The sequence below is a fragment of the Anoplopoma fimbria genome, chromosome 20 (assembly GCF_027596085.1).
Source record: "Anoplopoma fimbria isolate UVic2021 breed Golden Eagle Sablefish chromosome 20, Afim_UVic_2022, whole genome shotgun sequence".
Taxonomy (NCBI): Eukaryota; Metazoa; Chordata; class Actinopteri; order Perciformes; family Anoplopomatidae; genus Anoplopoma; species Anoplopoma fimbria.
This window is the reverse complement of record NC_072468.1, coordinates 24810043-24834743: the sequence shown is the minus strand read 5'-3', so window position 1 is coordinate 24834743 and position 24701 is coordinate 24810043. Positions and strand designations below refer to the sequence as shown.

Here is a 24701-nt window from a genome sequence, read left to right as displayed (position 1 = left end):
CACACCAAACCACCAGAGACTTACATTTTATCAGTGAACGCTGCAGCACACAATGTTACAAGGATGAAAAAAGGTGACTCTGATCGAGAGCTGGATTTTTGGTAAAAACAGACTTTACCTCCAACTCCATGAAGTCAAATTCTGCAGCACAAGTGTACATCAGAGTGTGGAAGTCCTTGTAGCTCGTGAACTTAGACTTGATCAGTCCACTGATGTGAGCCTGGAGAAGACAAAACAAAACAAAATAACTATATATTTTTATTACATTTCGTATTTTTTAAAAATCCTCTAACTCCTGACTTTTAAATGTATGACTTTTTCTGACGGTGGCATTAAACAATATGACAGTTAATTAGGTTGTTAGCTTCACAAAGATATAATAATAACTAACACAGTGTCTGTTGAGTAGTGTGTATTGTTGCAAATTTGTATGAATTGATCCACAACTTCTTTTTCACGTTTCAAGTTTTTTTGTGCAAATATTAAACATTTATTTATTTATTAATTATACATTTAGTTCAAAGCTTCATTCAAAATGTTGACATTTTAACTCAAAATTGTCATTTGAATGCTGCAGTCTATTCATCCCGTTATAAACTAGTATTCCTGCACAGTTGCAGATGAAGATCAGCCTACATTAATATTATTACTATTATGATATATATAGAACATGGTGGATGCTAAGAATAACTCGTGTGATGAAAAACATTTCCAATATCTCCAGAGTGTTGTAAAGTCTCAAAGCCAAAATTTTATAAAGATGGTATTTCGTACAAAATCCACAAAAATGTTTTTATCTATTAAAATACTCTGCTTCAATCCATATTATCTGTTGCCGTCTAGCCTTTCAAAAACCAAATTTTGGTTAAGAAAACAATTTGCTCTTTCAACTGCTGCACCTGTATTAACTGGGCATTGGAGCAGCAATCTAACAGCACCATAAAAAAACCTTTATACAATCAGAATAACAATCGAAAATTCTCCATGATGTCTTAGAAAGAATATTCATTCCAAGCTTCATTCCAAAAAAACTCTCCTTCTAGGATCATGGAAACCCTTTTAAGTCATTCCTTTTGATGTGTAGTAAAACATTTGAACATTATCATATCAGGAATTTAATCTTCCGTAAACATAGTACAAACTGAATATAAGCAGTTTTTCCAGACATATGAATTTCTCGAGTTAAAGTTGCTGTGGCTTACATCATCCGAGGCACAAAGGAGAGTGGACAGCATGAATTTGAGCAGAACTGTGGAGCCGACCCAAGCCAAAACCTGCATGACCTGAAGAGAGAGAGAAGAGATGGACTCACACTCACAACTGAGACAGGAACCTGTAATAAAAACCTCAAGGTGCTGGGGAGTTGGGAGCAAGCCAGGTAAGCTGATGACTGAACATCATGGTTAAAAAAAAACAGCCATTTCCAATATTTTACTACTTTTAGCTTAATTCTTGTTCATCTAAATGATAAACAAACTAACTAATCCAAAGTTAATGCTGCATAATCAATAGCATGTTTATTTTGAGATTTTCAAATACGAGACAATACTGAATTCAAATATTTAAATATGCCTGCTTTTTAGCCACAATTGGTTATTTCTGCCATAATGAAAAGGCAAAAATAATGTGCAATGTGCAAAGAAAAAGAAGTATCTTCAAAATACCCAGATGACGACGCCAGGTTTGAAGACTTGAGCAAATCGATCCCTCAATGCAACGATTGCCTGAAAAAAAGATTTCACCAAAAAATGATTCAAAACATGAATCCACATTTATAACCATACATATTATATCAACAATGATTTTGTATTTCCATCTGCAATGCCATTTACTCGTTTTAGACCATTGATCAATTTAAACTTATCTTGACTGACCCAAAATATCTCAGAACATTCAACGGTTGTACATGCAGATTATCGGACTCTAAAGATCCAACTCACCCAGATGGAGACGAGCGAGGAGGCGTAGAAGGACGTGAGCAGCATGGAGTTTCCAAACATCAGGACAAAGCAGACGGCGAGAGTTATCTGAAGGATGAAAACATGTGGGAGAGGAGGTGTCATTAATTAGGGATAAATCCCCCGGGAAACGGGATCCTTGGGAATACAAATCCAGAATATTTCCAATTTAAAAGAAAAATATAATATTGGGAAAAATATAATATTACATTCTAGGGGTAAACCTAATAGGCTTATACGTACAAATATACGTAATCCGGCGTAGATGCAATTCTGAGAATGGGCAGGGAAGCACAACTGAACAGCAAACTGGTAACTTTCCTTTAGCCAGCAAATTAATCTACTGTAGGCTCTACCATCTAAATTAAGCTAACGACACGAGGTCTTTTTAACAAGCTTTTGTGTTGAAATACTTAATATAAAATAAATAAATAAAATATAATTCCAAATAAAGAATATAAATAAAATGAATATAATTATAATACTTATTACAAAATTTAACAATCATGATGATGACTCAACTAACAGATTATGAAAATATGTCTCAGCGCAATAGAAATTTAAAAACGCCAAATGACTTGCTTTAACGAATTTTGTTTGTTTATACGATAAAAACTTGTAAAATGCACAGAACTTGGCATTTTTATATTTCTTGCAGCTGTAGTAAAGTTTAAGCTGCATTAAAAGTTTATCTTATGTTCATTCTATTGTTGATTATTAACATAAATTGCACCCTATGCCTGAATACATTTTTATACCACCATATAATACACTGAAGCGCTCATGTTGGGAACTCATAGGATTATTCATATTTCTCCTTAAATCTAGCTAGAAATTGACCAGTGCATTTTGACTTCAGATGTTCTTTTCATACTTTAAAAACAGTAAAGGCCCGGTGATTCCTGGGACGGTTTGATTCTGCTCCCGGGACAGAAAATGAATTTTCAGGGGAAAAATATCAATCCCCCATGTACATGATCAGATGGTGTAATTATAATAATAATGTCAGAGGTTTAACAGCTTCTGTAGGTTTCCAGTGGCCTCATGAAAACACTCCATATTCACATATACAGCGGGTAAAATAAGTATTGAACACGTCACCATTTTTCTCAGTAAATACATTTCTAAAGGTGCTATTGACATGAAATGTTCACCAGATGTCGGTAACAACCCAAGTAATCCATACATACAAAGAAAACCAAACAAATAAGTTCAGAAATTAAGTTTTGTGTAATAAAATGGAATGACACAGGGAAAAAGTATTGAACACATCAAGAAAGGGAGTTGCAAAAAGGCATGGAAAATGAAAAATGGTGACGTGTTCAATACTTATTTTACCCGCTGTATCTTCCCTTTCTCTACAGCAAGAGGGGGGTAATAATTGATTAGGGATGCAAAAATCTTTTATTTATGAATTTGCTTATTTTTTTGTTAGTATATAACAGCCTCATATACAAACTGCTTGTTTAAAAAGTAACAGGTTACCATCATAAAGGCATACGAAAACCTGCAAATGTTCACATTTAAGAAGCTACAAGCTGTGGATTTTTGGCACTTTTGGTAAAAAACAGTTTATTTATTATCAATTTTACGCAGATAAAATTTCTGAATCAAAATTTAGTTTGATATTTTTGTACAAAAAAAAGACAGATTGTTTATCTTTCAAACTAAAATATAAAATATTTCTAATTCCAGCTTCAGAAATGTCTGAACTTGCTGTTTTTCTCTCTTTTTTTTGCAATATTAAATGGAATATTTTGTGAGTTTTGGATCAATTCAAAAGCATCAACTTGGGAGTAGGTGAGTGATATCGAGCAAACAGTCTGGTGAGCCGAGAATCAAACCAGCGACTTGCTAACCACCATCAGGTTGCCTAAACACTCAATTAATCATATACGCACCTATTGTTCTGTAATCGCACAATACGTTTAAACGTCATCATGCATCTTGTTGTTGCACCTTTATGTTTCATTATATTTGCTTTGCAGCGGGGAGTTTGGAAGCAGAACTTTTGACCTCTACACTGTATATAGGAGAATGACAATTAAGTCTGTCTTCTGTTATTCTCCAATCTTAATAACAGACAGATTAGTTGATAATGTAGGCATTATCTAGTTGCAGTCCTACACGTTTGTAAGCCTCGTAACAAGTGCCACTGCTCAGCCTCAATGTGACAACGCTGTAAGTCACATTGAGGACACACGTGCATGGTTTTGTGCCTGTATTACTTTTCTTCAACACAACACACACACACATACACAAAGCCAAAGTCACCGTTTCCAAGCTCTCTAAATTATGCAGAGGCATATGCCTTCCTCTGACACAAATCTCCACCATCTTACCACAAAGGCCGTTCTCCTTATCTGTGGAGCACACAGGGCCTGGCTAACGGCCTGGCATGCTGAGCGGATTAGGGAGAAAGAATGTGGAGGAACGGGACGAACGGCTCGAATAACACACACACACACGATAACAAACATCCTTACACATCAACAGATATACTTTTGTCCTTGGCAGGGAGAAGTTGCAAACACATCCTCCCTATTTCACGCTTTAAAAAAAAGGGGCAGTCGTGTACACGCGCTCAGAGGAATCGTTAATGCTGAAGAAAGTCATCCCTGCCTCGGCTGGTGTTGTCCTCGCGGCTCATAAAATTCTTCCGGCCGAGGAGCTGAGCGAGATAAGGAGAAGCGAGGCAGAGCACATTACGGCTCAGGGGACAGCGGCTGGAAAAGACTTTCACTTATGTTGGGCACAACACACAATCCTCACACTCAGTGAAAGCTAATGCACATTTGTGATACACCAAAATATTCAGAAACAGCTCAGCGAAACACCTAAAACCCTCTCCTGAGGTAAACATTTTGTCTCTTTTTGGGTCCTTTCTCTCTGTTTTTTTTGTCTCACCTGCACAATCTGGTTAATTGCATCTTTCATTTATGCATTTTTTAAAACATTATTTTCACTGTTGAATAAAACCAAGCAACCCAATAGTAAACATATCAGGTTAGGAAACATAAACTCTCACAACACTCTGGTGGATTGATTGGTTGGTTATCTACTGTACCATATGAGTGACGAGGATGGATTGCATCTTGGCGGCGGCGAGGTAACCCAGGATGTAAGAAGCAAACAGAGAAGCCACCTAGACAAAAGGAAAATAAATATATTTTTATAAAAATAAACTCCAGGAAACATGCAAATAATTAACATAGGAACGATCTGTTTCAATCTTTTGATATCTGGAGTCAGGCACAGATGATACAGCTGACACAAAAGCTACACCTAACAAGACACTTCCTGCATATTTTCAGTTTTGAGATCCCACATTCATAACCACACCATCATTTCTAAAAGAGGACCTGAAAGTGACATTTAAACTATTCTTCTTTAAATACCGATCCTTACAGACTGACAGATACACACAGCACTTACTTAATCCCCATAGAAAACAGTGTTATGATAGGTAGGTAAGGAACAACTTTCGTAATTCAAACTAATCTAAAAACAAGGAGTACATTATAAGCGTCTTTTTAGATTGCCATGTGTTTCTTTTATATCTTGTCTTATTGTCTCTTTATGTGTTCATGTTATGCACATTGAATTCCCTTCAGCTCTAAATATATACTAAACAGCCAAAGTACACATTTGAAGTGCATGTCAATAATGCTGTTTTGGAACGGCATAAATTAAAAATTAACTCTTTGCTAAGTCCCGCCCCTCAAACAAAGACTCGCCAATCATAACGTAGCATCAGCCAGCTCCGAGTCTGAGAACTACCCGACTCTGCTCCATAGACTTTCATGCAATCGTTTCAGATTTCTTCATTATCAAATAGGGCGAAAGTCTCTAATTATTCTAGTTTTATATACGGGTATGTAATAATGATAGTGATTAGAGGTATCAGAATACTAGAGAGTAATATCACCAAACAGGAGAGTGTAATAATGCCACTGATTGTGTGATTCTAATATGGTTTAAAAGCCATATGAGAATATATTTATTCTCCCTTCTTGCAGACTGTGGGGTGAGCAGTGCGGGGACACTCAGTATTTATTTCACTAGTAGTGATAATTAACTAACTTAATTAGCAGCTTACAAGTGCAAAACAATGAAATAGCTGTGAAATAACTCGTCTGGTGTTGGAATCAGCGGCGCCCTGAATCCAACAGCGTGGGCTGAGCTGCTGCCGAGCACAGACGCTCTCAGCGGTGACCCGATGGTTGTGGTGTCACAGTTCAAACTCCATCTCCTGTCTGCCAGCCTACACTCTGTAAACTACCGTTCCTGTTTTTGACTTGCTCGTCTCTGAGAGCATCTGTCCTTCTCCACAGTCTCAACTATTCTACTCTTAGGATTTCATATGCATATTTTCCTACTGTTTGTCATGAGAGGTTTATGAAATGAAGATGTAAATGGGTGCATTCTTGGAATATCATAATCTCCTTTTTTCCAGTCTTGCCTCTTTTGTTTCTTTTTTTCCATCCTGGCAAACTTCTACAATCCAGCCACCTTCCTTGCCAGAGTCCTCTGCTCTCTCTGAGTCTCTATTTTCTCCCTAATCTCCCTGCCCCTTCTGCTTTCCTCCCACACACACTCTCTCCCGATGTCTCTCTCGCTCTCCGTTTACCTGAGTGAGCAGCACAAACTGGGCGAACTGCCAAGGCAGCATAAAGCACAAATTGGAGACGCCCAGGGTGACCATGGCTGTCCTGCTCGGGTTCCGTGTCCTGGAGAGAGGCGAGAGAAAGAAATATAGCGGTGTGGAGGAGATAAGAGAAGATGCATTAAGACGGCACATTCAGTTTCACTCCCAGTCCGCTACAAAGCCCCACTTTTGTCCTGAGCCTGCCTCAGAAATATTACACGCCAGAGTTCATTCTCCTTTTACCGCTGCTGGTAGAAGAAGTCACAGTTTACTGACTGCACTCGCATAACAGGAGGTGGCGTCCACTAGTTGATGTGCAATGAGAAGATTACTAGTCTGCCTGACAAGAACATTGGCTCAGCATGCTTCAGTGCACCGTTTAGTAGACAACAGGGGTGAGCCAGCTCTGCCTCACCCCAGTAATTACAACACACAGGGCCTGTATCACTGTAACATGTCAAAGAAGCAGCAGTTTGATCAAGTGTTACTTCTGTTGTTTTGCATATTCAACAGGATGTTCAAGTGAAGAGAATTCCAATCCATGTTATTCTCCCAACAAAGATCTCATGCACCGAGATACAATCAGATTTGGTGAATGAATACCAAACTAGTGCGCTGTGCACATGTTCCACCGTGTTCCATTAAAAGTTTAAAAAGCTGCATGTTTAATGAGATGATCACATGGGGGAGCGTGATGACACTACTGGCAATGAGCACTGTATGTGCACCTACTGGTCTGGTAATTATACAGCAGTAACAATCAATACTTTTTGAGATTTTAGAATAGGTTAGATATCCGCACACTTGTTGTGCAAGTGTGGAATCCACTTGTAAGCCTCTCGGTACTACACTCAGCACTTTAACGACCTAACCTCCACCACCTGGGCGTGCACAGGTGTTCATACAGTGATTGGAATGTTTGTTTGTTTGTTTCTGCACCTGCCATTCCAGCTGAACCATGTTTGCTCTGATGAAGCTTAAAAATAAAGTGTACTCTGCATAGATTCAAGTGTGCGGATATCTATTCTATCAGTTTGAGCTTTTTGATTCTTCCAGCACCTTATTTGAGATGAAGACGGGTGGAGAGGTGGTTATCCTGCATGTATACAACTTGAAGAAATTAAAATGACTTCCACTCTTCTACATGTCTTATGGAGAATTTGCTGGAGAATAATGTGAACCACTGTGATGTTAAGACGGAGCTGCTGGTGGTGAGTTTACCGTAGGATGTAGGTGAGAAGGAGCATCTGCAGGACTAAGAACGGGTAGGCGAAGCTCTCCCTCAGGGGCGGAGTCCACATCACACGAGTGCTCTGACAACATCCACAAAGACACACACACACAAAAAAAACATGCACATTAAAAAGCTAATCAACACATCACAGTGGATGGAATCACTTAGCAACTATCTTTAAAAGAAAAAGAAAAAATTTAGTGAGGCATTTCCTTCCTCTGCAGCTTAAAAATAACCACAGTGATTTAATCATGTATTAAAACATGAGGTAAATGGGTTTGTGTACTCTCTGCAAGCTGGTCTCTGTTCTCAACCAAAGATAGTTTCTGTACAACCACAAGCTGAACTTTTCCTTGTTTTAACTCCAACAGAGTCTTCCCTAATGAAACGACTTAACAGATCACATCACATTCTCACACTTTTATTAAAATATCAATAAGTCAACCCCATAAGCTTAATGGATTTGAACCAGGATCTTCAGTAATTAAAATCAAGTGGGCTCGTAAAAAATAATGTGCACCAAATTTAGCGGCCTACAGCTGTTATTTTAATGTGCCAGATGCATATTAAATCAACACTGCATATCTGCGGCTAAGTCGTTTTATTATGTATACTGAGCGTCTTTGGCACACAGAATTAATTAAGTTTTATCTGATCTCATTTTCCGCTTGAGTGTTTCCATGGCCAGCTGTGTCATTTAGGTAAATATAAGAGTCCGACTTTACTCTGTATGGACAGACACTCTGTATCAAAGGACTCGGATCAGGGCCAAAACAACTTGATTTGGACATCCCTATTTTCTTTTGTTCACTTTTATTTAAAAAGTCTGCCACAAATCAATCCCATTTCTTTAATCAACTAACGTAACATCTCAACGCTTAGTTTCCCAGATCCACTTTGTTTGAACCGATCCGACAGCATCCAATCAAGTTACAGGAGAGAACTATGAAGAACTAAAAAAAAAAAATGGGTGAAAATCACAGATGCTCCTGAAATCTACCACCAAAAGAAAAGACTGGAAAGAGGGGAGCATCACCTGCTAGTGTGTGTGTGTGTGTGTGTGTGTGTGTGTGTGTGTGTGTGTGTGTGTGTGTGTGTGTGTGTGTGTGTGTGTGTGTGTGTGTGATTGAAATGTGGGCATATTGATCTGAAAAAAACCTGCTATTTGTTCTGGAGGAAACTGGAGAGAATAAGGTGGGAGGAGGAACTCAGCTTTGAGCTCCAGCTGAAACTGACACTGAAATAAGTCCCTCTGCTTTTCTAAACGCTTTTTCATTTGGAGTTTTACCCATTTCAGAAACCAGAGAGACTGATTGCTAGGGACGGGAATCAGCAGGGACCTCCCGATACGATACTATCACGATACTTAGGTGGCGATTCGATATGTATTGCGATTCTGTGGGTATTGCGATTCTGTAAGTATTGTGATTCGATATTACGATTTCTTTTGGTTCTTTTTTTTAAGACACTGGACCATGGAAAACAGTTGAATCATACCTTCAAATACAACACAGTCAAATTCACTTAGAGCTTTCCAAGTTTTATTTCAATTCCTAAATCTTAACATTAACTTAATGACTGCAGGGCAGCCAATAGAGAAAATAAATAAAAATGTGCCCTATTATTGTACAGCCCCTTGTCAACTGCACACAAACTGACAGATTAAGAAATGTATGCCACTTAGGCTACTTTTAAACAATAAATAAAAGGTAAATTAAATGGAATGAATAAAAGTTTACTTAAAATATAAACTTTGAAATAAAGTTTATATTGAAATAAAGTTTCCTCCGCCGTTTTGTCTGATAACTCAGGATGGTGTCGAGTGATATGGGCACGTATGTTGGTCGTATTACCACAATACTTTATCTTTCCGTGGCATAGTTTGCAGACAGCATTGCTCATGTCTAACTCATTTTTTCCTCGTAAATTATGAAAGCCAAAGTTCTTCCAGACGTGCGATTTAAACTGTTGAGGTGCAGCAGGAATCTCGGGACTAACGTCTGACATGTTTGCTGTCCAACATGTTAGCCTTTGTATTCCTACCTAGCTACTACGTGTGAAGCTGCGCTTCTAGCCGGAAGGAAATCATGAACGAATAGATTGCATTGCGCCATCTGTAGCATTATAAGCGGCAACGTTTTTTTCCGCCTTGAATAAAATAATTAAAAGTAGGCTACAGACAAAATATCGATTTGGGAGGCCGTGTGGCGATTTAAAAATCGTCACACAGAAGAATTGCGATTCGTAACTGAATCGTTTTTTTCCCCCATCCCTACTGATTGCACAGAATTATAGTGGGAAGCAACAAACATTTATCTCTCCTGGAGAGTAAAGGCGGTGCACTCACCTCTCCGTGATTGAAGAAAAAACACATCGTGGTAACAATGCCGCCCAGTCTACTGCCACTGGACAGGAACAAAATGGAAATGAAAAGGAGTAAAGAGCAAACGATTTAGAAAAGGTCATCCTCCACCTCTGGTATCACAGAAACACAAAACTGTATTCTGTCAGGGTCTGACAGCTGTGCTGTGACATGGAGCATAAAATAAATGGCAGGTAAGAGGAGTTACCTGAGATAGGCACCGTAGATGAAGAAAAGGCTCATCATCGCACCGTTCAGCAGGAACACAAAGGTCACGTAGAAGTACGCCGGGTCGCCCATCCCTGATGTGCACAACAACACACACATTCAGAAGGTAAACAGAAAATGTGTTTTTTAGAGCTGAATGATTACTGATGAGACAGAAACCAGTGCTTCTATTGAACAATTGATTAGTCAATGAGCCAAATAATTACTTGTAGTATCGGAAAATGCCTCAGATGCACCGATCCAACATCACATTATATCATTTACACGGTCATTTAAACAAGTGTCACTCGCTAGGTGTCACTCGCTAAACCAGCCGTACACCCTGAACGATCTCTACTGCAACTCTCAACAGAGATGAGAGAGAAGCGGGATGGCTCACTCGGTAGCTACTTCCATCATCAACTCTGGAAAAAACGCAATGAATCTGCATCTGAATTTTGATGGTGGAAGTAGCAAAGGATTGAGTCTTATCGCTTCTCTTTCGTCTCTGTTGATAGTTGCACATGTGCAGTGCAGATTGGGCAGGTGCTAAAGGAGAGTGTAACATTAGCCAGAGCTGTTTGTTTTTAACGCTCCGGTATTGGATCGATAGTCGTATCGGCCGAGAAGCAAGTTAAAGTATTAGAATCTGTATAGGGAAGAAAAAACATGGTTTTGGAACATTACTTGATATGAATTTTAAGCGTTTATGCCATTTATCAACCAAAATGCCAAGCATTCGCTGGCTCTAATCGTCCCTGTCCCCTTCCTTATTTTCCTGTTACCTCTCTACCGTGTCCTATCCAAATACAAATTTCAACAAAATGTTCTAATATTTTATGGATTATACAAGTAATTCCACAGTAAAAGACTATTCTAACCAATGCAAAAGAGAGGATATGTTATGTTCATAAGACCTGTGCCTTTATTCAGTTTTCTGTAAAAAAGTCTTGATGCAAAAAATAGCCCATGAAACAGGTAGCGTCTCTGCAGAGCTCTCAGCCAAGGTAATAAATTCACAGTGCTCTGCCACAATCCCGGACGATCCCCTGCTGCAGGATGTCTGCGTTTTTATTTTTAGCTATTTCATTTGAGATTTCATATCACAGAGAAAGAGTTGTGGTTTGGTGGTTAAACACAATCCATAGACTGTGATCATAAAGTCTCCAACTGCGGACCTCTCTTTAAAGCAATCCCTCCCCTTCTCTCTTGCCACAGTTACCTCTCTACTATCTTTCAAATAAAAGGTAAAAATGGTTAAAGATATATACTGATAAAGATAAGGAGATTCTGAGGTTCAATGTTGTTTTTACAGACCAGGATAGATAACAATTTCTGTTAACCTATTGTCTATAACGATCACATATATCTCGGAATTGAATTACACAAAAGCTGAACTGAAACTTGTATGAGAATGTGGCATATTTGAGATCTGGGGAACGAACAGAGCACTTCCCTTTGACCAGTCAGTGTGTTGACCAAATTAAAACCAGTTTACGCAAGAATATATTACACTGAATAACAATATATTCCCTTTTTGGTCCAGAAACTTCCTCAATTAGTACTCAGAGAGAAAGTATGTGGACAGAAATTGACCTCGCCTCACTAAATTAGCACGTATGCAGAACAGATCGACAAGGCTGCAAAGACTAACAAGGCACTTGGAAGTGTGTTGACGTTACTGAGAGCTTGTTCCATCAGCAGCTTGGTATGAAAGTGTAGAAAAAAATGTGTCCTTTCTGCGTCTCACAAAATTAATGTAGCGGCTGATAGTTGCAGGAAATGTTCTCACTTTCTGACTGCTCGATCTTATGCGAGGCAGCTTGTTTCAGGTTTGTGTAAACACAGTGAAAGCACACCGCGTTAGTCGACCCGGGGGTTCCTCGCTCCGCTAATGAGACTGACGGAAACACACAGATTGCAGCTCCACAAAAGGGAAAGCTGACAACAGCTTGTTTACCGTCAGCAGATTTACTCTTCTCGGAAATGTTCCCCGCAAACAAATATCAGAAAATGATTTGTGGGTAATAGGTTAAAAGCATTTTTCTTTCCTTCAGGGCTACTATAACAATACTAATGGTCCTCTTGCTGTGTTCTACCTGTTATTTTGCCAATTTATTTTGCTGCCATCCTTAATGCTGTACCTTTTCCTGATATTCCTGATTTTGTGAGCCTTGCTCAGTAAATCTCACTTTTCTTTTTCCTCTTTTTAATGATAATAGTGCTGAAATAATTAGTGGATTAACAGATTACTGGATCGTAATTCGGCAACCGTTTTTCTGCTTTTCTTTGTCTAATGTGATTTAAAGTCATTTATTAAAGAATTTGTTGAACTTTTTAGAACTACACTTATTCTTAACTGGGCAAGTGACTTCATTGAGTCTCAATTGAATATCTGGCAACATAACAGTAGGGGTGCAATGGATCACAAAAAAACATGGTTCGGATCAAATCACGGTTTTGAGTTAATGATCAGATCAGCATGATTAAATAGGGAACAAATATAAATGTTTAGAGATGCCAATCACATTTCTTATTGCAGATACCGATTGCTGATGATCAATATCGACCAGTAAAGATCATTTTCGTTGTTGTTTTGTTTGATCAATTCCTTCTGTATAATTTATACATTTTCTCTTAACTGCCAACTCCCCGTGAGGCTGTTTTGACTGCTTCTGTCCACGGGTGAAGAAAATCATCAAAGTCTGGGCAGAAATGAGTCATCAAGTCAGCGCGAGACTGTGTGAGTGTTTTTAATGTCAGCGTAGCTCCAGGTCGTAACCGTGAAACTATCTGCCTGTGTGATGTAGTCATCATTCAACCTGCTGCCTGTGTGTGTGTGTTTGTACAAACGAGCATATTTGCAGATCAGGCTGCAGCTCCCAGGCGACAGTCTGTACCTTCACAGCTGTCCACAGGAGTGAGTCCCTCTCCTCTGTTGATGGACCAGCACATCTTAGTGGGAATCCCTAAGTACCCCATTACACCGGTGTACATCCGGTACCAGCTGGCCAGGACCACCTGCGGAGCAGAGACGGATGAGAATCAGTGCAAAGCCTGTTTAAACAACAAGTTTGAAAAGGCCTTTCTGTCCTGTTATCTCTGGGGGAGGACGGACACACAGCGTTCCCTCTGTAGTCCTGTAGAACCTCATAACTTTCACAGTGAGTGTTGATCTCTTCTGCACTGTTTTGTTTAAACGAGTAAATTGTTTAGTCCCTAATACAATTGAACTAGCTTTAGAGAAAGCAGGAAATTAAAACTGGTAAAAGTTCATTCTGGTGTCGTCTTATTAAGCAGCCCGATTACATTATATTCAAGACAGCACTAAATCTCTTAAGATTTAACGATATCCCACAAATTCACTTCAGACATTAAACTTGACTTATCATAAAATGTTGTAAAGGATAGTTTATTCCTGCAAAGCTGCAGGAATAAACTATCCTTTTTAGAGATTCCTACATTCACCTTTTGCAGATACTGTGCAATTTTTAAAGCACCCGCACAGGAGGCTTTCTTTTTATCTTATTTGTGCAGGTTTTAGCGGCCGCAAAAGCCGAGTAATCCTTTTGTGAATTTGCCCCTGAGACAGGTAACTGTACAACAAATCCTACGAATAGCATGCACAAAAATGAGCATTACCTCTGGATAGAGATTGAATCTCTTCAGCGTGTTAATGACCAGAGGGTACTCTGTCAGCCGATCGTTCATGACCATGTGGAGGCCGTCCAGGAAAGTTGGCGCATCAATAATGGTCTTGTAGTAGGAATAGTACAGACCCTGGAACCAACAGAAGATATATACAAATGAACTTCAACGCATACAGAAAATATATCTAAATGAAGAGGAAGTCAGAAAGATAAACATCAAGACAGAGTGCCAGAGAAAAGACAAAGAAAAAAGGAAACGCCTAAAGAGAGTGTGGTGGAAATTCCAATACAATTTACTATACTAATACACAATTTATACTAATACTATCTATGTTCCGAGCTGAGTCTCAATGAGCCTTGAAATAATGATCAAATGTCCTTGAGGCAGTTTTATTTCTTGCAAGAAAGAGACAGCGGTTCACAGGGAGCCTGCCAAGCACTGAACCCCCGAGTACGGCTGCTCACCCCTGTATATATGGGAGCCGGGGTGGCCAGGCTCAGTTCTGAGTTAGCATCTCCTGACAATGAATGTGTAATGGAGGGGGGTATGAAGAACATAAGGGGTGCATGAATGTCTAGGAGAAGGAAGAAGACCAAAAGGTGGGAATGAAGATCAGGTGAGGAGGAAGGACAGAGGTGGGAGTATGAATGACAGTGTAATACTATCATACAGAGAGACAAGGTTCTCGACCTTTAGAGTAAAATCTTCACATCATAGTACATTTCATTCAAAACCTTTACACTATATACTTCCAACATACACTAATATCATTTTCCATTACAAGAGAGAGAACAAAGTGATAGAGAGAGACAGCAGTTAGACAATAATTATAACTCCACAACATTACAACTCAGACAGAAGAAACCAGAACCAGTCACACCGGCTGAGCAGATGGCAACAGTTCACAGCCCATTTGGTGTCACACAGCAGGGGTGAGGAAAGAGAAGTGTTCTGTTTGCATATGATAAAAATTCTCACCTTCACTGTCACCTATCGAAAGGGCACGAAGCCCGCTCTGCATGTCGGATAGCAGAGACTTTTTCACAATAACAGCAACGGTGACGCACAAACATATGCCACATGAAATGACACAGTAAATGGAAAACGACAGAGAGCAAGCGCGACAGAAATAAGGAATGCGCCAGAGTTTTGCATATTGTTGGAATCACAAATGTCAGTTTTGAAGGGCAAGTTCAGCGTTGTTTATAAAGTTGTGGGAGGAAAAATTATTCTTGTCTGACTGTGCAGAAGATATGGAGTCAGTGTGGTCACATAATAAATCTGCCTTGAATTATAATTTTTTTCTTCCACGTTCACATAAACTGAAGTCCGTATTGCTGACAAATTCAAGCCTGCTGTCCTGTTGTGATCGCCTGACAAACTGTGGCAGAGCTGCGGGTCAGAGTACACCTCCTTTCAACTTTGCACAACGGTTACCAAACAGAAACACAGTGTTTGGAAATGTCGATGTCATTAGTCTAGTGCTGAGTCATCACCTTGTTTGGAGAATAACAAAAAAAGCACAGTACAAACTCTGAGTGTCGATTCCCATACAATCGGTCAACTAATAAGCTGTATGCCTCGCTGTGTGAAAATGACTGGGATCATTCTATTATATGAAAGGAAACTAAAACATTGTTTCATAACTTAGTAAAACAAAATATAACAAATAAATACATAGATATAAATGTACTTAACTGTAAGCTATTGAAATAATGGTATCCAACACCATATCGGCCTGCTGTCACGATACCCGATCCAGCTATACGAGTCTGTATTGGCCTGTTGGATTATTATCCATAGAATGTGCCAAACTTAATCATTTTATTCCATTTTTTCATATATGTTTCTATTTGTATTCTATAGTTTTTTTGCTATTCTTCTGTTGTAATCTTTAATGAAACTCTGGCACAAGAATTTCCTTCAGGATTTATAAAGTTTTATGTTATCTTATCTTTTCTTGAAATAGTGCCCAAGCAGCTGTCCCAAAATTGCCAAAGTCAAAAACCCCAAAATATAAAATCTTCAATCACATGCACAGAAGAGCAAATTGCCTGTACTTAAACAATAATTGTTCATCAAATTGTAGCAGATTCATTTTTTTTGTCAGTGCCATTACCCTGTGACCTTCTGTTCTTTTAGTTCTAAACTGTAATTTGCTGAGATGATATGAAATAAATATTTATGCAAAGGAAAAGTAGATAAGTGGACACTGCCCATCCTCCGTCACACTATGAATAAACTCATCATATCACTGTTTCTGCCTCAGATTATCTTCTGCTTCACTTTTCTATTATATTTATACATTAGTTACTTAGTTGTGCATACATTCTTTGTTCAATAAGCAACAAATAAGCAACGCATCTTAGTATTAACAGGTATGTCCATTAGTTTGATTAATGGATTGGTCTGGAATGCTCCGTAACTGCTCTGATAATCAATTAATCATTTAAGTCATTTGTCAGGCTGATCATCTCACGGTTCCAGCTTCTCAAATGTGAGAATGTAAAGCTTCTTTTGGGGGGTTTTTGGACTGTTGATCCAACAAAACATTGAACAAACACAATTTGAAGACGTCCACTAGGGCTCTGGGATTGTATAGTTTCTTTAAATATTTAGGATATTTTACAGACAAAGCAATTTGTGGATACATCTAAAAGATAATTGCAAATCTAAGTGATAATGAAAACAGTATAGTATCAAACATGTTTGGCAATATGTGCAATTGCATTATATCTCAAACTGTCCTGGCTCATCTCAGGGAAAAGTGTCATCCCCTTTAAAAAAAAAGTGTTACCGGCCTCGGTGCTATTGATAGCATGTGAAAGAGTCTGTCGCTGCGTGACCAAAGTCCTAACAAACTTTCAAATGGGGCCCTGTAGATCTAATATGAGAGATGATTCAGAAAGAGGATCACATTTTGTTCAGAGAGAAAGATTTTGGGCGGACTGCTGCTGTGAAATAATAAAGTGAAAGATAAAGTCATAAAATATGACGGCAGACAATCAAAGCCAAATTTGAAAACCGCAATAGAATTGGGCTGTATGAAATACAATTTCATACAGCCCAATCAATAACAGCAGCTACTCTTAGGGAGTGCAGAGCAAAGCTTTGTTGAGCAGGCCTTTGGGGAACAAAGACATGGGGGGTCGGATCCATGGAGAACACACGGGTCTGTAATTAAGGATTTAAATTCCCTCGTCACTAGTGCTGATAAACGGGGCTCAGCGGGAAGACATGCTGCTCCGACGGAAACATCTCAACATGCACAGTGGGGCGCAGATTCTAGAGATTCCTACATTCACCTTTTGCAGATACTGTGCAATTTTTAAAGCACCTGCACAGGATGCTTTCTTTTTTTATCTTATGTTTGGCAATATGTGCAATTGCAGATATCTCAAACTGTCCTGGCTCACCTCAGGGAATACCTTTTAAAAAAAAGTGTTATGAGTGCATCCTTAATAAATAAATAACAGAATAACAATATGATGATTACCATCTCGGTCCGGAAAGCCATTTCCTTCTCCAGGTTTGACAAGTGTGAAAAGTGTCTGTCATTCTCAAACAGCTGTGAGAGGTGATGCCTAAATCAATCAATAAAGGAGAAATATGTGAAGCTTGCATCCAGACAGTTATGAATGTGTAATAACATGCTGATGGTGCAGCTCACCAGTGGAGAAACCCAGTCAGAGCAGCTGTGAGAGAGAGAGAGAGAGAGAGAATAACACTTATAGATATATATATCTACATTTATAGATACATATAGATATACACACTTATATACACACTATATATATACACACACACACACAGATATATATATATATATATATATATATATATATGTGTGTATATATATATATATATATATATATCTACACTTATAGATATATATATATATATATACACACACTTATAGATATATATATATCTACATTTATAGATAGATATACACACTTATATAAACACACTATATATATATATATATCTACACTTATAGATATATAGTATATATATATATATATATCTACATATATATATATATATATATATACACTTATATATACACTTATATATATATCTACACTTATAGATATATATATCTACACTTATAGATATATATATATCTACACTTATAGATATATATACACACACTTATATATACATATATATATATATATATAGATATATATATATATATATACTTATATATATATATATATACAGATATATATATATACACACTTATATATACACTATATATATATATATCTACACTTATGCATAACAATATAGGTGTCTATTCATAACGTGAAATCATATAAACATTGGCTCAAACTTTGTCAACACGTGTGCTGCACAGGCAGAACTCCTTCATCCCGCGCATGCGCAGACGCCGCTCAGCGTTAGCCTCCGTTAGCACGCAGCTAGGCTAGCTCGGTGCTAACGCTCCGGACTCACCGAGCAGCAGCGTGATCCCCAGCTTCCCCGCCGCGGAGGGGGCAGCCCCAGCTTGTGTCCGAGCCCCGACAGCCCGTTCTGGTGGGAGCCGCTGGAGGCTTTGCCCTCCCTGCCCGCCGGCCGACGAACGACACTTTTCCCCGCAACGAGCGGGCTCCGGTCCCGGTCCGCCCGCAGCCCCGGACTCCTCCCGGGCTGCTTCCTGCTCTTCGCCACCATGGTGTGTTTGTTTTAACCCAGGGGAGAGCCGAGGTGTGCAGAGGGCAGCGAACACAACAACACAACCCGAGGGGTGTGAGCTCAGCAGCTCCACCGTGGCTCGTATCTGGTCCTCGGATCTGCCCCTTTTACTACCTGAGTGATGCTGCACACTGGCGCTCTCTCTTCACTGTGGAAGTCTGGTGGAGCTCCGCCCCCTGCTGGCCGGCTGCCGCCACTGCAGGGGGCTTCTGGAGGTCACCATGACAACGACAAGAAGCAGGGTACCAAATGTTTTTTTTTTTTTTAATTTTTTACTTTTTTTAAATTTATTTTTTATATATATTTGTTTGAATCAAAAAAAAAATCAATTTTTTGTTTTTTTCTATTTTTTTTTCCCTAATTTCTAATGTTTTTATTTTTTTAAATGTTTTTTATTTATTTAATTTTTCAAATATTTGTTTAAATAAAATAAAAAGATTAGATTCTAATTGTTTTATTTTTTTTTCAAAACATTTTTTCTATTTATTTTCTAATTTCTATATTTTATTTATTTTTTCTACTAATTTTCCTAATTTTTTTTTTTTTTTAATATTTGTTTAAAAAAAAAAAATGTTGATAGATTCTACACTTTTTTTAATTTTTTTCAAAACATTTTTTCTATTTTTTTCCTAATTTCTATATTTTATTTTTTTTTATTTTTATTTTTTCTTCTAATTTTTCCTAATTTCTAATTTTTAAAAAAAATATTTTGTTGTTAGATTCTACACTTATTATTTTTCTAATTTTTTTTTTTATTTGTTATTTTTCTATTTTTTCTAATTTTTTGTTGTTAGATTTAACTTTTTCTAATTTTATCCATATTTTTTTTAATGTTTATTATTTATTTTTATTTTTTTATTATTTCATATTTCATATTTCATAATTTGTTTTCCCCACCGTGGGAGAGCCGAGGTGTGCAGAGGGCGCTCTCTCTTCACTGTGGAAGTCTGGTGGAGCTCCGCCCCCTGCTGGACGGCTGCCGCCACTACAGGGGTTTCTGGTGGTCACCATGACAACGACAAGCAGGGGTACCAAACTGTTTATTAAACTGTTAAAACAATTTTATTTTTATTTTTCTAATTTTCCTAATTTGTAATTTTTTTAGATTTTTTGTTTAAATAAAAAAATTATTTTTTGTTAATAGATTCTACATTCTCTTTTCTAATTTCATTTTCTTTCAAAACATTTTTTTTTTTTCTAAAAAAAAATTTCTAATTTCTATTTTTTTTTCTTCTAATTTTTCTAATTTTTAAAAATGTTTTCAAAACATTTTTCAATTTTTTTTCTAAATATTTTGTTTTCATTTTTGTTAATTTACACCTATTACATTTTTTTTAAAACATTCTTTTTTGTTTTTTTTTCTAATTTTCTGATTTTAGTTATTTAAAAATATTTTCTTTGTTAGATTCTACACTTTTTTTAATTTTTCTATTTTTTTTTTTTTCTTTTTTTATTTCTTTATTTTATTTTTTCTTTCTAATTTTTGTTTTTTATTTTAATTTTTTCTAATTTTTTGTTGTTAGATTTTACTTTTTTAATTTTTTATATTTTTTAATGTTTATTATTTTTTTTTATTATTTCATATTTCATATTTATTTTCCCCAGGGCAGAGCCGAGGTGTGCAGAGGGCAGCGAACACAACAACACAACCCGAGGGGTGTGAGCTCAGCAGCTCCACCGTGGCTCGTATCTGGTCCTCGGATCTGCCCCTTTTACTACCTGAGTGATGCTGCACACTGGCGCTCTCTCTTCACTGTGGAAGTCTGGTGGAGCTCCGCCCCCTGCTGGCCGGCTGCCGCCACTGCAGGGGGCTTCTGGAGGTCACCATGACAACGACAAGAAGCGGGGGTACCAAACCTTTTTTTTAAACTTCTAATTTTCCTACTTTTTTTAAATTTATTTTTTATATATATTTGTTTGAATCAAAAAAAAAATCAAAACATTTTTCTATTTTTTTCCCTAATTTCTAATGTTTTTATTTTTTTAAATGTTTTTTATTTATTTAATTTTTCAAATATTTGTTTAAATAAAATAAAAAGATTAGATTCTACATTGTTTTATTTTTTTTCAAAACATTTTTTCTATTTATTTTCTAATTTCTATATTTTATTTATTTTTTCTACTAATTTTCCTAATTTTTTTTTTTTTTTTTTAATATTTGTTTAAATAAAAAAAATGTTGATAGATTCTACACTTTTTTAAATTTTTTTCAAAACATTTTTTCTATTTTTTTCCTAATTTCTATATTTTATTTTTTTTATATTTTATTTTTTCTTCTAATTTTCCTAATTTCTAATTTTTAAAAAAAATATTTTGTTGTTAGATTCTACACTTATTAAATTTTTCTAATTTTTTTTTTTTTTATTTGTTATTTTTCTATTTTTTCTAATTTTTTGTTGTTAGATTTAACTTTTTCTAATTTTATCCATATTTTTTTTAATGTTTATTATTTATTTTTATTTTTTTATTATTTCATATTTCATATTTCATATTTGTTTTCCCCAGGGGAGAGCCGAGGTGTGCAGAGGGCGCTCTCTCTTCACTGTGGAAGTCTGGTGGAGCTCCGCCCCCTGCTGGACGGCTGCCGCCACTACAGGGGGTTTCTGGTGGTCACCATGACAACGACAAGCAGGGGTACCAAACTGTTTATTAAACTGTTAAAACAATTTTATTTTTATTTTTCTAATTTTCCTAATTTGTAATTTTTTTAGTTTTTGTTTAAATAAAAAAATTATTTTTTGTTAATAGATTCTACATTCTCTTTTCTAATTTCATTTTCTTTCAAAACATTTTTTCTAAAAAAAAAAAAATCTAATTTCTATATTTTTTTCTTCTAATTTTCCTAATTTTTAAAAATGTTTTAAATGTTTTTTTTTTTTAAATATTTGTTTTCATAAAAAAAAATAGTTGTTAGATTCTACACCTATTACATTTTTTTCAAAACATTCTTTTCTATTTTTTTTTCTAACTTCTAGATTTAGTTATTTATATTTTCTTCTAAATTAGATTCTACACTTTTTTAATTTTTCAATTGTTTCAATTTTTTTTCTTTTTCAAATTTCTTTATTTTATTTCTTTATTTCTTTATTTTTTCTTCTAATTTTCCTAATTTCTAATTTTTAAAAAATATTTGTTTAAATGAAAAAATATATTTTGTTGTTAGATTCTACACTTTTTTTTTCTATTTTCATTTTCTTTAAAAAAAAAAATTCTAATTCTTTTTTTCTAATTTCTATATTTTATTTATTTATTTATTTATTTTTCTTCTAATTTTCCTAATTTTTAAAAATGTTTTAAATGTTGTTCTTTTTTTTAAAATATTTGTTTTAATAAAAAAAAATTGTTGTTAGATTCTACACTTTTTCAGGGGGCTTCTGGTGGTCACCATGACAACAACAAGCAGGGGGGTACCAAACTGTTTATTAAACTGTTAAAACAATTTTTATTTTTATATTTATTTACATTTTTCTAATTTTCCTAATTTGTAATTTATTAATTTCTTTGTTTAAATAAATAAAAAAAAGAAATGTTGTTAGATTCTACAATTTTTCTAATTTCATTTTTTTTAAAAGATTAGATTCTACATTTAAAAATATTTTTTACCAGGGAAGAGCCAAGGTTTTGGGGGGCAGCGAGGCGCTCCGTTGAGGGAAAACAAAAAACACAATCCGAGGGGTGTTATTTTATTCATTTAAAAAATAATAATAATAATTCTCGAGGTTTATTATTTAATATTTAATAAATGTATTAATCAGGGAAGGAAAATTATTACTATTAGACTATTAATATTTATATTTATGGAGTTGAGATGTGTCATGCAAGTTCCACCAGCATTAAAAACCAGTAGATGTCACTAAAGGATCACAATATATCTGCACTCTAAAATCACGATTCAATATTTTAAAACTACATCACTCTCAACAGTGGTTCTGTTTCTCTGATGCCGATCAGATGAAGGTGATATCTTTATTTAAAGGGGTCACATGGGTTTCCCACCCACATTTTCCAATTTTCTTATTTTATTTATTTAAAAAAATGCTATTTTACTTTTTTGTTCTGTTTCAACAAATTCACATTTTAGTTGATAGCAGCCAGCCGCACTGCAGCTGCAGCCTTCTTATCATCATCTTTGTATTGAAGAGATTCTGCAGAGCCCCGGGCTAATGAAAGGAAGGAGGACAATTGTATTTTCATAGGATTCTGGCAGCTGAGCAGACAAAGCAGTGATGCAGCTTCCTGTGAGCTGAGACATGGGTGCCATAGTTATCTATCCACAGAGGCAGGAAGATCAGGATGAGTTGATCTCTTTTTTTCTTTAGCTTGGAGAAGGACAAAGATGGAGCATGAGGGGGAAAAAATTATTTACGGTGGTAACATCATGACAGCTTCCCTCAAATTCCACAAACGGGTGGAGAAGGTTTTCTGGGAGACAGTGTGTTTGTTTTCTCTGCCGCCTCGGAACTTAGAGCCAAAGGCTGAATGTGAAAATCTTGAGAATCTTGAGGGAGGAAGGAGATGAACATGGGGGCAAAGCAGAAGGAGTGAGTCTAACCATGTCGTACTATAAAAAGGATTATTTGAAGATAATTCGACAGGGATTTGTGTCTTTGACCTGAGCCCAAAGTTTGGTTTGTCCCTTCTTGGCTACTGTAGAAACATTGTGGTGCAACATGGCTGACTCCGTGAAAATGATTAAAGTTGCTTTGAATAAGACAACAAACGGCACAAACTGTCATGAATTAATAATAATAATAATAATAATAATAATAATAATAATAGTAGAAGTATCCTTGATTGACTTCATAAAAATCCTCTCAATCTAGGCCAAAAACACAAAATGTAGTTCTCACTCCCTTAGCTCATAAACTATTACATAACCGCCTTTATTAGAACAGGCTTTCCTCACTGCCCACGCTCATCTGACAGGATGCTTATTGTTATACCAACCTACAGCCGATGTTGTTGGAGCGTCGCTGAAAACCACCAGCACATGTGGACATCGCATGGGATGAAACTCCTTCCCTGCGTTCCACATCTCTCATCATCAACCCGCAATTTGCAACCCACCAAAAGCTCCCCCTGCCCTCGCCTCTCATGGTGGTATTTTCTCAAACTCCCGGCTGATCTACGGCTGGCCGGCTGGGATGAAATACAATAACTGAGGCTGAGTTGTCGTCAGGGCTGTCAGAAACCCAGAGGTGTCGCTGGACGGGACGACGGTGAAGGACGAGCTATTGAAAACTGTTCGCTCAGCTTGGGATCACACTGAGGGAATTTGTTTTTACACCAAACACAGCATGGCAGAGACGTGGGTGAGGATGAGGGTGGGTACAGTAAGGGGTTTTTGGCCGAGTCATTGTTATGGCTGGGGGTTGACAACAAGACTCTTCATGTGGTGTGTTGCTTAAAGCTACTATGAGGAACTTTTAATTGGATGTGAAACAGTCTTAGTTTAATATCGATGCCTTTATATGACCTTCGTAAGTAAATGAGACCATCAGGAAGGACCAGAACCAGGACTGAGCGGAGCAGACTGTCAGACCCTGCTGTTGTAAAATAAGATGGTTTTCTAAGGGACTCTGGTGCTCAGAAAAACTACCACTTTTGTCCACAGGTACCGCCAAAATTGAAGCAAAAATAAAAGTTCCTTGTAGTAACTTTAAGGGACCGCCTTCTGATTAAAAAACACGTCCACTCAAAAGAAGAAGACACAATTAAAGACTGAGCTGGTTAAAGAATTAGATACAAAAATTACAGGATTGCGTTAAGATTTGTCGTTTCCCGTTGTGTTATAAATGGCTTTTTTGGTTGTGCATTCCTAGATTAATGCAGATCATTTATATTTTATCTGTGCTTTTTCATGCATTTCAGCCAACTCATTATCACATGATTCATTTCTTGGAAATATCAACTCTTGGGAACGTAAATACAGGTGATGAC

At 36.8% G+C, this 24701-nt stretch overlaps 1 protein-coding gene across 1 annotated transcript in view; it reads right to left on the bottom strand.

Moving 5' to 3' along the window:
- dpy19l1l (dpy-19-like 1, like (H. sapiens)) overlaps positions 1-18983 on the bottom strand; it is a 28706-nt gene extending 9723 nt beyond the window's left edge. Inside the window, 15 exon segments of the mRNA XM_054621073.1 lie at positions 119-220; positions 1203-1283; positions 1665-1724; positions 1941-2027; positions 5026-5103; positions 6589-6688; positions 7828-7919; positions 10188-10245; positions 10411-10504; positions 13310-13430; positions 14052-14189; positions 17557-17644; positions 17731-17755; positions 18522-18563; positions 18566-18983. Of these exon segments, the coding sequence (XP_054477048.1) occupies positions 119-220; positions 1203-1283; positions 1665-1724; positions 1941-2027; positions 5026-5103; positions 6589-6688; positions 7828-7919; positions 10188-10245; positions 10411-10504; positions 13310-13430; positions 14052-14189; positions 17557-17644; positions 17731-17755; positions 18522-18563; positions 18566-18740 (1341 nt within the window). The 5' untranslated portion in view covers positions 18741-18983.
- Positions 18984-24701: the final 5718 nt, after the last annotated feature.